The sequence below is a fragment of the Lethenteron reissneri genome, chromosome 16 (genome assembly GCF_015708825.2).
Source record: "Lethenteron reissneri isolate LAM-NWPU_2019-01 chromosome 16, ASM1570882v1, whole genome shotgun sequence".
NCBI classification, from domain to species: Eukaryota; Metazoa; Chordata; class Hyperoartia; order Petromyzontiformes; family Petromyzontidae; genus Lethenteron; species Lethenteron reissneri.
The window spans coordinates 6906245-6924461 of NC_083794.1; the positions used below are offsets into that span (position 1 = coordinate 6906245).

General features: G+C 45.4%; 1 protein-coding gene across 1 annotated transcript in view; it reads right to left on the minus strand.

The window, feature by feature from the left end:
- HHIP (hedgehog interacting protein) overlaps positions 1-18217 on the minus strand; it is a 161877-nt gene that overhangs the window by 97615 nt on the left and 46045 nt on the right. Inside the window, 2 exon segments of the mRNA XM_061552237.1 lie at positions 9996-10169; positions 15826-15977. Of these exon segments, the coding sequence (XP_061408221.1) occupies positions 9996-10169; positions 15826-15977 (326 nt within the window).

Consider the following 18217-nt stretch of genomic DNA (forward strand, 5'->3'; position numbering starts at 1 on the left):
TCGTCAGCCGTGATCAATCCACTGCTGAATGGTCTCTCCCCTCTCCCCTCAAGCTGTTGCCACCCTCCGGCACATCCAGTCCTGCCCCCCCCCCCTTCCCCCCACCACAATCCCACAATGCACCTGTACACATTTTGATATCTACATTTAAATGTTCCATGTTATAGAAGAATAACATACGCGATTAAATCCACTGCCGAATGAAGGGCACCCCACAACCATGTCTTTCGTGGGAGTTGTTTTGACTTCACTTCACCACACTATGCAGTGCGGGTTGGTGAAATAGGGGGGCTTGGAATTCCAGCATCAGTTCAGATATCACGAGCTAATGATGTTAGACGTGGCCAGGAATCATACTCAGGTGACAAATGTTCATAGCGCAGCGGACTAACCACTACTCCACCGCCGATCCACCCACGCTATCTTATTCGTGTATTCATTTAAGAGATGGAGGGCTAAGGAAAGGCACAGGTGAAAACAAATGTTTACCACTCCGTTTTGGAATTAACAGTCTGTGCACACGGGTGTGTTCACACGAGCCATTGTACAAACACTGCTTCTCACGCGGCATGAGCAGAGCCCCATCCCGAGGAATCAATGGCTCACACTTGATAAAGGGTGGCAGGTCTGCTCAATGGCATGAGACCCCGCAGAAATTAGTGAAATTAATCACTGTAATGAATAAGCTATGAGGTGAGAATGGGCTATGGGGACCTGTGGCTGTTCCTGCTGCCACCTCAACCCCCTTGTACCCGTGACGACGGGAGCTGACCAAGCGTTCATTCGCGTCCGAAAAAGGGTCGCCCGTTTTCCATTTTCAGCGTACATTTTTTCTTTTTTTTGTTATCTCAGTTTTGTTTCGGATTAAGACCCATCGTCGAGCGAAGAAGCTCTCTCTTTCAACAGCGCTACCCGGCCAAAACGGCTGATACTGGCGCAGGGCGAGAAACCCCACGAACTTGGCCACGTGTGCCCTTTCGAGCTGTTGGTCTAAGACCAAAAAGGCTGGGAGCATTGTACATGGAATGCGTAACGGTCAGATGCACTTTTAAACCTAGCGTTGCAAACGAATTTCTTTAGAACCTCTTTTTACATTTAGTTTGTTGTCCTTCCTCCGCACCTCGGATTAGCACGGTTGGCTACGTACGGTTGCGAAAGAAGTTGAACACACATACATACGTGGCATGCATTCGAGGCGTGATGGGAGCTGTGCCTTCCTGCCCTTTGAGAGCACACCTCTGCGTGCTGCGGTGTCCACGCGCGCAGCTGTGGTGGGCCCAAATCAGTTGTCACTCGGGATGCTCCAAGTGTCGTTGGTACGGGAGGCTCTGAGCCATTGTCGTTGATTTGGAGCTGCGTCCGTGCAAATTACGAGTGTGGTTGTGTCTATTTTCGGGCGCTGTGGTCACCTGAAGGATGGTAAACGCGTGAGGCGGAGGAATGTTATTTGGAGACAGTCATGCTCCCGAGTGTGGTTAAAACGTAATGGTTATGCGCCGCTTGAAACAATTATGAAAAATTACCGGCTTTGCATGGACCGAGGGTGCTGTGAAATTTAAATGACAAAGTGTATTTATATCCCCCCCTGCACCCCCCCAAAAAAGTCACACTTCCAGCTAGAAACAACACTGCAGTCTAATCACAAAGCTGTCAGATCTTTCAGTAGTTAGGCCACCGTGATTTAAAGCTCATGCCAATTTCAGGAATACAGCGGCAATGCAATCACGGCCGTCTGATGAAACTAAGTCTCGCGCGCGAGCGTTTGCACGCAAAACTATTCTCGGAGATAAATCAATTCCAGAAGCCCTTTGCGGTAATGCCGCGACGATGGGAGGGCGTGTGGGCACAGCACCTGCGAGGAACACAACTCCCGACCTCTGACTTTTGGGTATTAGTGGCAGGTAAAAAAAGAAAAAACCACCTGCCGCAATCAGCAAAGGGGGGCACTAATGGGTCTGGTGCAGAGGTCGCAACCGGGTACCCGATACCCGTACCCTACCCAATACCCGGCTACCCTTACCCGGCTACCCGTACGCGACCCTGGTGCGGCCGGGTACGGATAGGCCGTGAGTCACTGGTGAGTCACCGTTTGTCACTCATTTCCCAACGTCTTGTCTATTCTCACAGTTCAAGTTCCTAGAATCAACCCACCTGCGCCTGCAACATGGCTTCATCCCAGAGGTCGCAATCGGGTACCTGATACCCGTACCCTACACGATACCCGGCCGGGTACGGGTAGCCAGGTATCGGGTAGGTTACGGGTATCGGGTACCCGTTTGCGACCCTGGTGCGGCCGAGTACGGGTACGGGTAAGGAATCAAAACCCTTCTTGGTTATTTCGGTAAAGTCACGTAGAAGGGAAGTAATAAAATAATAAAAATAAAACATAATAAAATAATTCTCGCGAAGTTTCGGCCACAACGCAAGCAGCCGTCCTCAGGTGAAGACCAGGTCTGTCGGTAAAGTCACGTAGAAGGGAAGTAAAAAAATAATACAAATAAAACATTATAAAATAATTCTCACGACGTTTCGGCCACAACGCAAGCAGCCGTCCTCAGGTGAAGACCAGGTCTGTCGGGGAGACAGCGTCTACGTGACTTTACCGAAAGAACTAAGAAGATGAATCCCTGCAGTCACGAAAGCTTTAAATCGAAATTGATTCAAAACCCGTTTGCGACCTCTGGTCTGGCACGTGAGCGTCATTATTCCTGGACAGCGCGCGTCGGATGCATCTCTGTTTCACCCAAGCCCGGCACTCGACGCCAGCGCGTGCATCCCTTTTTGCACAGAGGCAGAAGCGTAATGCGGCCGTGCTCCTGAAACGGCTTATTGGCTTTTAATTAGATTCCTGCGCCGATTATCTTCTTGTAACTTACGCATTTTATTCTGAGGATGAATTTCATTTCTAAAGGATGCGTTTGCAGGCTAGTAGTGTCATGATAACATTGTAATAATCAGCGTATTAATAATAAACACACACGAATAGTAGTACATTTGTATGCACGTGAAGTTTCATTCTAAGCTATGCTTCGCTACCAGCATCCACATGAACATTTTTTTTTCGTCAACTGTAACCCACACAACTACAATTAATATCACCGCTACTGTGGAACTACTGTGTATACGCGCATACTGCACTGGCGATCCGGAGGTCGACGGTTCGATCTCCTGGCACGGCAATTTAAACAATGTGGAAAGTATCTTCTTGGTTCTTGCGGTAAAGTCACGTAGAAGGGAAATAATAAATAATAAAATAAAACATAATAAAATAATTCTCACGACGTTTCGGCCACAACGCAAGCAGCCGTCCTCAGGTGAAGAACAGGTATGTCGAAAAGACAGCGTCTGAATGTCCTGTTCTTCACCTGAGGACGGCTGCTTGCGTTGTGGCCGAAACGTCGTGAGAATTATTTTATTATGTTTTATTTTTATTATTTCATTATTTCCCTTCTACGTGACTTTACCGACAGAACCAATAACATGAATCCCTGCAGTCACGAAAGCTTTAAATCGAAATGTGGAAAGTATTTTAAACCCCACCATCCTCTCTTCCCCAGTCAACTCTGTCCACGCAGCAGCAGTGTAACTGGGTTCGCCGCAGTTAAAGTCGATCGCCAGCTTGCATACGGTGGGATACACTGTGGGGACACTGGCCAGTGTCGAAGATTCGGGTGCCACTGGTGGCGAGATGTTAACTAGCTCGCCTGGTCTACAGGTCACGGGTTCGATCCCCACCCTGATGATGCCTGTATATTTGGAGTTTGCATGTTCTCCTGGTGGTCGCGTGGACTTTTCGCCGGTTTTCCCTCTGCATTTAGAAACATGTGTGTAGATTGTTTGGCTGCTATACATTTCCACATGCAAAGCCACTTCGTTGAGCTAGTCATTTGTGGCCAGGTCGCTTCTGTAAAAGAGCCACACAGCGCAGTGGGCCTTAGCTGGTAAAATAAAAATAGTGTGTAGCTTGATAATTGTTTTTTTTACCCTTTTATCTGGCAACAAAACTGACACCTTTTTTACGAGGAGTCATGTTTGCATAGACCACAATACCTGCAGTCATAATGCAAACAAAAAACATAACTCTGATAATGAATGCACTGTCCTTGAAGTTGATTGGTCCACACCCGAGACAGCTTTCCTGAGAGCCTAGTCTCACATGGGTTGGACCAGATGACGCCAAAAGGCGCACAACTCAAAGACAATGGTCCAACCCATGTGAGACTAGGCTCTAAGGAAAGCTGTCTCGGGTGTGGACCAATCAACTTCAAGGACAGTGCATTCATTATCAGAGTTATGTTTTTTGTTTGCATTATGACTGCAGGTATTGTGGTCTATGCAAACATGACTCCTCGTAAAAAAAGGTGTCAGTTTTGTTGCCAGATAAAAGGGTAAAAAAATAATTATCATATTTTTTTACTGGCAAATGAGGTACCAATAGTGTGTAGCTTATTAGACCATTAACCCGCTAAAGGGGCTCTCTAAGGCTCCCTAAAGTGGAGGGCCTGGGGAGGCCTTCAACCAGCAGTGGATTAACAGAGAGCTGTAAATGTCTCATCATTCAAAGGAAATTGTAATCGGTAACAATTTACCACGGATGGGTTAAGTGTTTGGCTCATGTACCTGTGGCAGGGGTCCATAATGAACACAAGATGCTCTTTGGTTTTTTTGGTAAAGTTACGTAGGTTAAAAGAAAACAAATACATGAAATCACGACGTTTCGGAGGCAACACAAGCTTTCGTCTTCAGGTGAAACCGTCAACAAAATTGCTGTATCAAGTAAAAAATTGCTGTATCAAGGGGGTTAGGTTCCGTGTAATCCCATGTAAGTGCAAATTCGCTTAAGTTGGGTTTCGCCTATACGAGTATAGATATAATACACTACTATGTCTGCTGCCAACGCATCAGACATCGTGCTGCTCGCAGCAGACATTGCGGCTATCGCGATTTTCACCTAAAGACGGGCGCCTGTGTTGCGTTCGAAACGTCGTGATTTATTTTGTTTTATCAGAGCATGTTTTTCTTGCATGTTCGGCACAAGTACTGTGTGTGGTTATGATAAGTTGATTCCTTACAAAAGGTTGCTATTTGTTGTTTGAACAACGGAACACTTGTTGTATTGCCAGAAAGGGTAAAACCTATACTTTGAAACTGGCAAAAATAAAAGGTCCCATTTAAATTTCGATTTAAAGCTTTCGTGATTGCAGGGATTCATTTTATTGGTTCTTTCGGTAAAGTCACGTAGAATGGAAATAATAAAATAATAAAAATAAAAACATAATAAAATAATTATCGAGAAGACAGAGTCTCTGTCTTCTCGACAGCCATGTTCTTCACCTGAGGACGGCTGCTTGCGTTGTGGCCGAAACGTCGTGAGAATTATTTTATTATGTTTTATTTTTATTATTTTATTATTTCCATTCTACGTGACTTTACCGAAAGAACCAAGAAGAAGGTCCCATTTAGTATTGTTCAAGAAACACAGGTTTCACTGAAGCGTAACATTTCCGGGGTGACCCCCCCCCCCGCCCTGCCCCCACTCAAAAAGGAAGCGCTTGGGCTCACGGCGCCGACCATCGTGGGGATGACGACGATGGGAAGTCGGATATTTGACTGCGTACTGCGTGTGCATCTTCGCACGCCCAATTCACACAGGTTTTCTGCATCTCCACGATTTGCCACTACAGCGGCACGCTCGGCTTATGCTATATTTGAGTTTGCCTTGAGTAAACAAGAACAGAATGTGTAATTAGTGGGGGGGAAGTGGAGGAAGGAAGATATATTATTTCAAAGCCTAGCAAGATGCTAAATCTTAAAAATACATTTTTCATATTTGTTTTATAATTATTATTAATAGGCATGTCACGGTGCGTCGATTCATTAAAATTATTATTACAGTGGTAAGGATACATGCATAGAATTGCGTGCATAAGGATACATTATTTGGGAGCAAACACTGGTTTATATAAATAAAGTAGAACAAGCAAGAAACAACACCGATGAGATCACAAAAAGACTAAAAAGTGATTACAATTCAAATTAAATCGTGACGATTCATTTAATTAGTAGGAGGTGAGTGGTTGGGGGATAAATCATGACATGCCTATCCATTAAATAACATTAACAAAACCTTTTACTTATTGTGAATAAAACATTGTAAAAATGGATTATTAAAAATTCCACTACCATAAAACGAAGGTGAAATACTCTTTGGTTCTTTTCGGTAAAGTCACGTGGATAGAAAATTAACAGAGCACGACGTTTCGATCGCCACACAAGCAACCGTCATCAGGCGAGGCAAACGCAGCAGGAGAACTGCTGCAACACGAGGTTACATAGGCTATAGGTGGGCTCAACCCAAGGGTAAGTGGGCGGAGCTAGAGATCGATTTTATACGTAAATGTAAGATATATTTTACTCGTGTGATATTGACGTGGAGGTCTTTCCCACGAGGAACAATTTGCATTCAACAACAATTCACTCGCGCAAATGAAGGATGCGTGTGTTGAGTGCGGGCTGTTACGTTTAGTGCATGAGAACGGCACGAGTGGTGTGCGATGGTGACAGACTTCCCATGATCGCTTTAAGCACACAGCATCAGCCATCATAGGGCAACGGGCTTTCGTGGTTAGGACCCAGAGTTCTGTCAAACCCATGAGACTTTCGTTGCTGCAGAAGGCAATCCTGGATTTAAAAAAGAAACCCACCGTGGAGAAACTTCAAAGGCCCCAGTACTGCCCGCCCTGCCAGACATTCCGCATTGTAACCCACGCGTAAACATTACGCAGCATTTGCATTCAATTTATAATCAATTATGTGCAATTTGTCTTACCGCTGAAAAGCCACCGTTTCAAAAACTTCTTCTCACAAAGACTTAAAAAAAAGAAACCCTGTACAATTTTGTTATAGATTAGTAACAGAATGTTTACTTTACAAGTGGTGGGGGGGGGGGAGGTCATGGGTTCAAGTCACACCACATGCATCAACTCTCGATTTACAAAGGATACAATGAATCGCACTTCAGTGGGCCCCTCACCTGATTATAAAGGTTACCCATTGAAACAATACAATCAACACTTACCCACAGCACTTAATAAACACATTCGCAGGCACGGGGAGGCTGGGAAGGCACGTGTCCTAGTTCGTGCCTCTGTCAGGTGTCGCTTGTGGCTCTATAAAAGCTGTCTTCCAGCCAGAGGTAATGTTCAAAGGTAGAGTTTGTCGGCAATGATTGATCCATCGAGATCACACGAGGGCACTAACCTCCCAACCCTCATTTACTGTGGGGAGCACTGGGCTCCAATGACCTTGGAATATCCAATAAGACCTTTTAGATTTTACATAGACAAGCTTTTAAAGAGCGCTCTTTATGACGTATTAAAGAAATACGTACGATCGGAAATCTGATCTTACGTATATATTTTTTTTCTCCCACCGCTTCTAGGACCTTTATTCACGAGAATATATCCCCGCTGACAAATGCATAACAAAAGAAAATTAAGCTACCGGTATAGCAGAACATTTGAATAATGATTTCAGTCATTAGTCAATCCACTGCTGGATAAAGTCCTCCGCAGGCCGTGTCAATCAAAACAACAAGACGAGGCATTTTTTAAATAAATCGGTAAAAAAAGAAAAACCCTCAATAATTAAAAAAGTAACGAAACAGTCCTTAAAGAGCCGCATGCGGCTCTGGGGCTGCAGGTCTGCCAACCCCTGACTCGACTCTACCTTCTATCGTGCTGTTCAGTGTGGGTTTGCTATAATGGAGAACCAATGGCCAGTTTGGATATCACTTACTACTTATGTTCGCTGGAATGGAAATTAGCGTGCTGGGTGCACTAACAACTCCACCACCATTTCCCCCCTAACCCTCGTAACCCCCCCCCCCACACACATTTGAATGTACGATTACATTTTAACGAATTAAATATCTTACTGGAATATAAAAACTGCACCACGTAGCACACAAAGTACAGCTAACTCATCATACTGAGGTCAAAGTCAATGCTCGACTTTTAGAGCATTTTAATACACGGTGCTGACTAGTTGAGCATTGCCATATACGTTTTTAGTGTAATATTTATACTTGTTACATCTGTCAGTGTTTATTGCACGAGTGGCATTGAACGGTGTTGAATCCTACTCCGAGTTTGCTTGTAAATCTACTCATCGATGCTGTACGCACACGAAGTATTCATAATAATTCACAGCAATTTGTCCACAACTCCACCCCACTGCTGGATGAAGTGCCTCGCTGCACCGCATCGGCCATTGCGGTCGTTCGACCGTACGTCATCATGTCGGGTGAGTGTCGGTTGGTGAAGAAAGAATCCCCGGATCGGTTCACTGGCTGTGGGCCCAGAGTCCAACTCAGACGGCGTGGGGTTCGTAGCGCAGTGCGCCAACCCCTGCACCGCCGACGCGTGCGTTCAGACTCAAACGGCTCCGTGAATCCAAACTGTGGTTTAAATCGACGTGAATAACCGATTGTGTCTCGGTGAAAAGGGGGGCTGTCGTCTGTGTCTGAGAACGTGACGCAGTGCCTTTGTGGCAGCCAAATCGAACAACGGCACACTAAAGCTCCGGCTTCATTACCATGTCTAATTGCCGACGCGCCGAGGGTAATTTAAGATGCGCTGATGCCCTGCGGTGGCGTTGGCCCACTGAGGGCCCAAAGCAGAAACAACTTTTGGGCACCACCCCCCACCCTTCATTTGCACAAACTCTTCACGAGATGAGAGAAGAGATATAGACAAGAGGTAGATATGTAGCGAGATGAAAGAAGATGGATGTAGATGAGACAAAGACGTCGTGAGATGAGAGATGTGGAGAAGAGACAGAGGTGGAGTAAGATGAGATCAGAGATTCAGACAAGACAGGGCTGTGAGATTCATCTGCTGTGTTACGCTTATTAAGATCTTAATTCGAGCTGACATTAATTAAAAACGATTTTTTATTTATCCGAGGCCCCTCAAGCTACTTGGGGTCCGGTGCATTTGCTTATTTTGCTCATATGCCTCGTACCTCCGCTGCCCTAACCCGTCCATACATCTGAAAACAATGAGAACATTCCACTCGGCAATGCAAACTAGCCGCGTGCATCTTACTCAGCACGTGATGTATGGTTGGTATTGCCCAGGTCCTGATCGATCGTTTTGCCGTGGCAGTTTCTCATCAATGTTTGAAGGCACAAGCCGGAGTTTGCAGAGGACAGCGGCTCCCCTAGTGGCCAGGACCGTTCCGCGAGCAGCCGTCCCCGAGCGATCAACAGCAGCCCCAAATGCCCACGCAGGTGGTACTTGCGAATGCACATTACGGCCCTGATCCTGTGGGTGGAAAGTCTACATTTTCACGACAGGTTGAGTCTCTCCATGGGACAAGTCCCGTTGGCTTTCCACATCGTGGTAGTCATTTAAGAACCCACATTTCAAAAGGCGTGTCATTTTAAAGCCAATTCAGTGAGGTGTTCAAATATATGGCACTGCTGAGATACTCAGCTTGAATCCGGGTTTCACCTGCCCAAGATTCAATTGGGTTATCAAATTTGGCGAGTTGACGGATTTCCGCACCAGTCAGCAATGATTAATTAAACAAATAAAAACTAAGCATTACATACGTTTTGACATTTACTTTGATTATCTTCCAGCTTTGAGAATATTAAAAAATATCGGTCTGACAACCATGCGACAAGCATTCTTCCCGAGCAGAGCACGCGGGGAGATGCAGCACCCCCCCTCCCCTTTGTGTGGAGACAACCGAGGTCATTTGAGGGAACTTCAGAAGTAGCTCTGTGACATCATCTTCCGTGGGCCGCTCTCTAACACAGGGTGATGCACTGCACTGCGAGCCTTCCAAGCGGACCCTTTTTCTCACGGCGTGATGCCGCCAACACAGTTGGGAAAAAGACAACGCGTCCGATAATTATCCGATACGGCGCACGGTGCGTGGCAGCTCTTAATGATGTCGCTGAACGTGCACGAGTCTGCCGATCGTACCTAAGTCCATCCATTTCCTCCATGTCGTCGAGCGTGATCTCCCCGTCTCCCAGGAAGACGTAGAGGAGGCCATCTTCTCCGAAGAGCAGCTCTCCTCCCAGGTTCCTCCTGTGCAGCTCCGCCACCTCGACCATCGTCCGCTCAGACGTGGGATCCACGCGGTTGGCAGATTTCCTGCAGAGCGGCAAAGCACAGCTCACTCGTGGGGAACGCTACCGTGTCGCGACGAGGAGCAAACGCGACTGGACTCGCAGCGCAGTCGTCTCCAGTTCAGTCCGACCTCCTGACCCGGGGAGTAAGAAGCAATTGGAAGGTTTCTTAAACCCTCCCCACCCATCCACCCACCTTCGTCCACCTAGCAGTGTGAACGAGGACACGACAGTCGAACGGGAGCTCGCGTGTAGTGGGATCAAGTGTGGGTACGCACGGCTCGTACAAGACGTCTGGCCACTACGGAAGAGTGGAGCTCTATAGATGGTTGTAGTGTAAGCTCTATAGAGCTCTATAGAGCTCTATAGAGCTGCCTGTAGCGGTGGCGAGAGCAAACAATTGCAGTGCTGCACCTTTACCATATGCAGTCCTCTCATGAGCGCACTGCTTCCCGTGTGTTATAACGACAGTGGTTGTCTCCTTGCCTTGAGAGGAGAGCGTTCAACCATCGCATGCTTCCGGCCACGTTGTATGAATCAGCGCTGTGATCAGCGGCCAGGGAAATACTGCGGTGGACGATTTTTGACCTCCCCCCCCCCCCCCGTCGTCACAAAAACTCAGACCCCCCCTCAAAGATGACGTCACAAAGCTCTGCCCCCTCCCCCCCCCCATTTTTTTTTTACATGCTTCAAATCGCTTTAAACTATTGTCATTGTAGTGCGTATTTAATGTGGCGCTGCACTCTGATGTTGTAGTGTAAAACATTTATTAAAAAGTATATTTAATTAAGTAGAACGTGTTGTCTATATTCATTTAAAGGTGCGCATTTTGATGTGACGTCACATTTCTGAACCCCCCCCCCCCCCAGGTGCGTGACGTCATTTATGGACGGCCCCTAATGATAAGTTGCAAGGTGCACCGTCCAATGCAGTGTGGTGCAACTTTTGGTTTCTGGAGCATCCAAATTGTGACCGCGTCTGTAGACGCCGCACGAATGAGGGGAAATGTGCATCGCAATAATACACTTTATTTAGGGAGCGGCTGATGAGTAGCGGGCTGGCTATCCCGGCAGAGAAGGAAAGTAGAGCATTTTGGTGGTGTTTCATTCTTCACCTGAGGACGGCTGCTTGCGTTGTGGCCGAAACGTCGTGAGAATTATTGTATTATGTTTTATTTTTATTATTTTATTACTTCCCTTCTACGTGATTTTACCGAAAGAACTAAGAAGAAAAAAAAGTAGAGCATGTCGTACGGTTAACTTATTTCGCGCCGTACGTAGCCAACCGTGTTAATCGGAGGTGCGGGGGGGGGGATCAAGGAGAAAGTAATGTAAAGATGCGAACGAAAGTAATTCACACGGAGAGTTAAGAGAGAGAGAGAGAGAAACAGACCTTGAGAGAAGAAAGCAGAGGAGAAGGAGAGGACGAAGCTAGGTTAGGCCCGTACCGCCGCTGAGGGTCTCGGTATCAGTGTGAGCAGGGGAAGTTGTAGACCACGCAGGTAAAAAAATAGAATTATTAATTTTTATTTTACTTTCATTAATTTTAATTTAATTTTTTTTACCTACGTGACCTTACCGAAAAAACCTAAGAATATGAATCTTTGCAGTCACGAAAGCTTCAAATCTAGAATTAAGTTGTTGACCGTGAATGTGACCTTTGCAAGTCCATTCGGGATTGAATCAAGAGCGAAGTGGCAAGACCTGTCGAGGATAAGGATAAAGGTGTCTCGTTTATTACAGACAGGGTGAGGGGGCTTGTGCCGGAGTTCTCGATCATTTCAGGGTTGGGAGGCGAGGAATTCGGTTAGACCACTGCGGGAAGACATTCAAAGTCCTCGTATGAGGAAAATATGAAGCAATACGTGAGGATCGCTGAGTGATGGGATTTGTGTATTTCTCTGTTACACACTGTTTGCGTGCACGCATCTTGATAGGCGCTCTTATTTACGGATGTACATTTTGTACCTTTATCAATTTATTAGGTAATGAGTTTTGAACGATATAGAATGGCATGCATTAGCTTGCTCAAGAAAATAAAACGTTACCGTTTAAATACAGTATCGTTGTCACTGTTTATTGGTCACTCGGCCACATTCACATCTGAAGGAATGCTAATTATGTGGTGTTATTTTTGGTGAAAATGCCCTATTTCCATTAACAACAAATGGACACATCACAAAAAGTGATATTTTCTAGTCGCCTTGTCAGCATGTGAATCTGGCCTATTGCACACTCACACTACTTTATAACTGAGGTCAAAATAGATTGTACGTAGTTACACTCAAGTACGCGCATGCTCAACCAGCTAAATGGGTTAAGGCCACGTCGGGGAGTTTCAATTATTGACATCAATGGCCTTACGTTCAGCACAATCTCTAAAACCCCCGTTTGAAATTCCCAGAAAGAGAAAAAAAAACATCGCCGGGTAAACTGCACGCCGTTAACGACCCGTCACATTCTCTTGACGCTGGTGCCGATGGTTCTTCCGGAATTCAATTTACTTTGGTAACTGGAAGTAGTTGTAGGCAGCGGGTTCTGGTTACGGGGTGGAGCTTCAACAGCCGCAAAAGGCTGGTGTCGCGGCACAGTCAGCGAAAAGCCATTCCATTAAGGCCCTCTCTGTGATTGCCAAAACGTCGAAAAATGTCAATTTATTGGCTCCAATCGATGCAGGCGGCGTGGATGTGCTGGCCGTACACTTTTCCTGCTGTTGAAATCTTGTGGCCGCGCCGCCACTAGGATTTCTGGCTCTCACTTAAGCCACCGACAAACCATCACTGGCGTTCGTCTGCGCCAGCATCTGATTGGAAACGTAGGGAACTTTTTCAAGTTGCGGTGGCAGAAATACCGCCCGGTACGCGTATCTAGACGACAGTGGATACGGGCTTTGTGTGCAATGCACAGAGTAGGCTTTGTGCTCATGGCATTGCTCAACATTTTAAAGTACAGAAATGATCCACAACTGACTAAAAAATATATATTTTAAAAAATGCTTCTCAGCTATATTTCTGGCGATTCTTGACAAGCTTCCGCCTGGTTAAATATTGACAGATTTATTGCAATGTGGTGTAACACGGGAATCCAACGGAGATCAACACAAGTGTGGAAAGTGCATAAAAGCATTTTTGGTTCATATCCAGAGTGTTCGCTGTCAGATTCATAGTTGGGGGGCGTCGTCGGCAGGGTGCGAATAAAGACTCTTGTCTTCACTGACTTCACGCGCACGGACGCACGGTGGCTGTCACCCTCGCGTGACGAGGAGTGACAGGGCTGCCACCACTTCAACAGGCTGGGGGTGGTCACGGCAGAGTGACAGGCAGCTTAGAGAAAGGGCAGGTCAACAGCAAAAGGGGCAGAGACCACGTGCCTACGTAAACGTATATATAGATCTCTCTAGCACTCACTGCTTGCATTCTGTGGATCAGCACGATTTTGAGACAATAATATGGACACTTAATAACGTTCTCGTGATCGTCGTTAAGTGTTTGTCTAAGAATGTACAACGATGATGGTGACGATTAACCAAGTGACGGTGAGTTAGTCTGTCAGTCACAGCACTGTAGTGAGTCAGTCTGTAGTGAGTCAGTCTGTAGTGAGCCAGTCTGTAGTGAGTCAGTCTGTAGTGAGTCAGTCTGTAGTGAGTCAGTCTGTAGTGAGTGAGTCAGTCTGTAGTGAGTCAGTCTGTAGTGAGTCAGTCTGTGGCGAGTCAGTCTGTAGTGAGTCAGTCTGTCAGTCACAGCGCTGTAGTCATACAGAGTGCAGGCTCAATCTGACAGGAAACAGAACTGGGATCCATGGTGATAATCTTCTTCTTCTTGCGTACGGCTAATGTAGACGCAGATCAACAGCTGCGATGTCACATTCAGGCGCTCAAGGCAGACAACCGTAACAGGAGCAGTGGTGTATCGCTGTATTTGTGGATCAGGTAATGCATCGTAACATATTGTGTTGTCTGTTCTGGATGACTACAGTCGCACACTACCGGAGACTTTTTCATTTTCCATTTGTGCGTCAGGTGTATCCGCATCTGCCATGGTTTGTGCGGATGCGGCTTAGGGTGGACCATGAGCTTCATGGAAGATCAAAACCAGGGATCTTCTGCGTTGGGTAATTTCACAAGGTGTTTGCGAGTTCTTTTGAACTCCAGCCAGCTTTCCAAGCTTCATCGGGGTTGAACTCATGGTGATGATGATTATGATGAGCTATGAATGACCCGTGTGACCTTTGATCCCTTGATTAAAAAAAGCGCCAAGTGTGACTATTTTCACCAAGATAATCTTATGCGGTTCTGGAAATGCCTCAAGGGATGTATGTGGAATTTTCCAATTTCCTTTATATGGCGATGGGACTTTATTTAACAACAAGGTGATGCAATGATGTGTGATGCATTTTTTGGAATACATTTTATAGTTGCACCATGCATGCCCTCCATGAGGGCATCATTGCCACTGGCAGCATTCTTCATACTGTAAATGGGGTGTTTCATCCAAGTTGTGCATTCTGGCAAATAAATAATGAACAGCAGAATAAATATAACCGTGAAAATGGAAAGTATAATGTAGCGTGAAGAGGCAGTGCCATGCAGAGTCGAAATCAAAATATGGAGAATTACATTTTTATTTTATTTAAGATGCTGCCATGGCATAATGGTTTGCACATTGGACTTGCAATCCAGAGGTTACCGGTTCTATTCGATCTCCAGGTGCGGTAGTTTAAATTCTCCCCCCTGCTTACCTCCATCTTTTTCGAGTCAATCGGCAGGTTGCGTGTGGTGGGGTAACGTGTGGGTACATCCACCTGGCCAGTAGCCAAGATACGTTCGAGTGGCTATCAAGAGCTCCCTCGAGTGAGAGTCCTTGTGCCCAATAGGGACGTGGGTAGACGTTCGCAGGGCTCCACCTTTATATATATATTATTTTTCCCCGATGAGAACATTTCAGGAATGATGTTCGAGGCCAGGCAGAGTAGACTCATTGGATTTTGTTTTACTTTTTTCATTTATTCCAGAACAAATTTATTTAATATGATTTTTTTTCCTTTAAACTAGGGGACACAAAGAGCTCCAGCTGAATTACTCTGTGTTCACCGGCATTAAAAAAAACTTGCTAGGAACAATGCTGGCTGTTCAACCATGTGATGTAATAGTTGTCATTTCATTCAAAAATGTAATTGTATTATTTGTATGTTATGCTGCAGGTCATTAAGACTTTGCAAATGCTAATTGCATCATCAGACACCCTTTGATGTAAAGGTTTCAGCAGGGAATTGTCAGTAATCCAGCGTGTGTTTTTCCGTGCATCAATACAAGAGGGAGTCAACATGTTTTTTAGGACCGAACAACACTCACGCGGTGTAATGATTTACATGATGCCCGCTTCCCTGTATTGTCTCTGTGACATTCGGTTGGCAATGGATTCAGAGTTCCCGGTGCGTCACTTGTCAGTGCTGGCCCCCCTACTCCCCCGCTCCACCCCCCCTCCACTGTTCCACCCCTGCTCCCCCCCCCCCCCCCCAGGGAAGCTAACAGTCCAACTAACCGATTCAAATCTGTGAGCACCAACTCTACGACGAATCCCACTGTCAAACGCGCAAGCTATAATAATAATAACATAGTTAAAAAAAAACGAATCCACATTGCATAACGTCTTTGATTGGCAAAAAAAAATGGCGGCGCTTCACCTCGACAGCGTGAATTCGGAGACGCGCAGGATGTGGTCGTGAGGCCCCATTCCACCGCCAGCACGGTTCGTGGTGTAGGACACGTAGACTTTTCCATTGCGCTGGAACCCGGGGTGGAACACCAGGCTGAGGAGGCCCCTCTCGTCCAGCAGCTGTTCGCCGCACGACACGTCACAGCACGCACGACACGTCACAGCGCGCACGCATGCCAGCGTTCATGGCCGTGTGGCATTCATTTCATGTCGGCTGTCGCGACTTATGCGCAAACACGGGCACATTTCTTTTTTTTTAATCCTTTATATTAAGTTCACTTGCTTGCTTAGGACCGTGCAACTCTTTCGGTCGTTTTTTAACCCACTTCCCGTGATCCAATCGAGCTGACATTTTGCACACAGACTCGTTGTGCGTGACAATTTATTTTCGTGAAATTTTTTTTCCAAAATTTTCCACTTTTTAGGGAATTTTTTTTTCATATTAAATTTAAAATATCAATGTGATAAAAATGAAACTCTTACTCAAGAAAAACAGAAATGAATAATAAAATAAAACCGATGCCACGCATATAAAGGATTTACAGTGAAAAACTTTGTTTTTACGGGTTATACTTGTTATGTTTCGATGCCAGAAAAAAAAATTCACACTTTGTAAAAAGACGAAAGGGATAAGTTTGCACCTCTTTGCCACCGTCACTCTTTGGACCGAACGTTCAGCCAGAACAACGGCCAATTTGTAACTGACAGCGGAAATTGATGTTGGCAACCTTAAATTGGAGGGTGAAGGACGTTTAAATATAGGAATTAATGAGTGCACATCAGCGTGGAAGCCGGATGTATGCACACCTTATACAAGCACAGGTTTTATGTAAGCGACGCATGTTTTGCTGGTACTACGTTGAGTGGTGCACAAAGCGCAATTAACACACGAAAAACAACCTCACATTCATCATCACGCTCATTCGTCACGAACACTGGCCTAAAAAGGAAAACAATATATAACAGGCAACGTTTTAGGCAATGGTCCTTCTCGATGAAACATCTTCATAGCCCTTCATCGTGTGCTATGCATTTTAAGGCCATATGATTACTGATGAATGTGTTGAGTTTTTTTATTTTTTATATATAATCCACATATCATTGCATTGCACTGGTTGGTGAAATATGAAGGGCAACTTCTGATACAACCCCACTTCCTCACATAGAAGTGTAATTATATCTGGCGTCTACTACACCACCAGTAAAAAGAAAATGTTTGCAGAAGGAAGATTTGCAAACACACAATATTCATCATGAAGATTATTTAAAAGTGTCTGTATATCGTCATGCACAATGGCATATGGAGTACTGTATAGATTTTAAAAATAATAATAACACTTTTAAAGCGCATCTGAACCAGTGATCACAAGGCGCTGTACAAAACAGACACAGAGGTTCACAGCAACGCAATTCAGAATGCAGCGGGTGACTTTGCACCATACACAGCGGCCATGGCCATCTCCAGCAGTGTCTGCTGGGCCGAGTCAACGATAACTGCCTCCTCGTGCTTGGGAGGGTTGGTGTGTGTGTATTCTGAGCGAGAAGTTAAACGTGTTCATTAACCCGTTCGTTTATTTTTTGCCCTCATTTGTTGACGTGACTTTTTTGCATTTTATTGCAATGATCATCTTCTTGGTTCTTTCGGTAAAGTCACGTAGAATGGAAATAATAAAATAATAAAATAAAACATAATAAAATACAATTCTTACGACGTTTCGGCCACAACGCAAGCAGCCGTCCTCAGGTGAAGAACAGGTCTGTTGAGAAGACAGAGTCGGAATGACCTGTTCTTCACCTGAGGACGGCTGCTTGCGTTGTGGCCGAAACGTCGTGAGAATTATTTTATTATGTTTTATTTTTATTATTTTATTATTTCCATTCTACGTGACTTTACCGAAAGAACCAAGAAGATGAATCCCTGCAGTCACGAAAGCTTTAAATCGCAATGATCTTGTTTTAGTGTTGAAGTTCACTCAACCAGGGCACCGAAATGCAACGGAGGGTGTGTGACCTCGGCGAGTTTATCGTCGCAAGTGCAGGATGATCAACTTGGCAATGACACCGCAGAGCAGTGGTTTACTTCTAGATTTGAAGCTTTCGTGACTGCAAGGATTCATACTCTTAGTTCTTTCGGTAAAGTCACGTAGGTAAAAAAAAAATGAAATTAAAATTAATAAAAATAAAATAATAAAATCACGACGTTTTGGAGGCAACACAAGTCTCCGTCATCAGGTGAGACCGTCACAGTCAGATTTGCTGCATCAAGGTGGTTTACTGACACAATGTTAATGTAAAAAAAAAAACTAAATTAAATCACGACGTTTCGGGCGCAACACAAGCGTCCGTCATCAGGTGGGGAC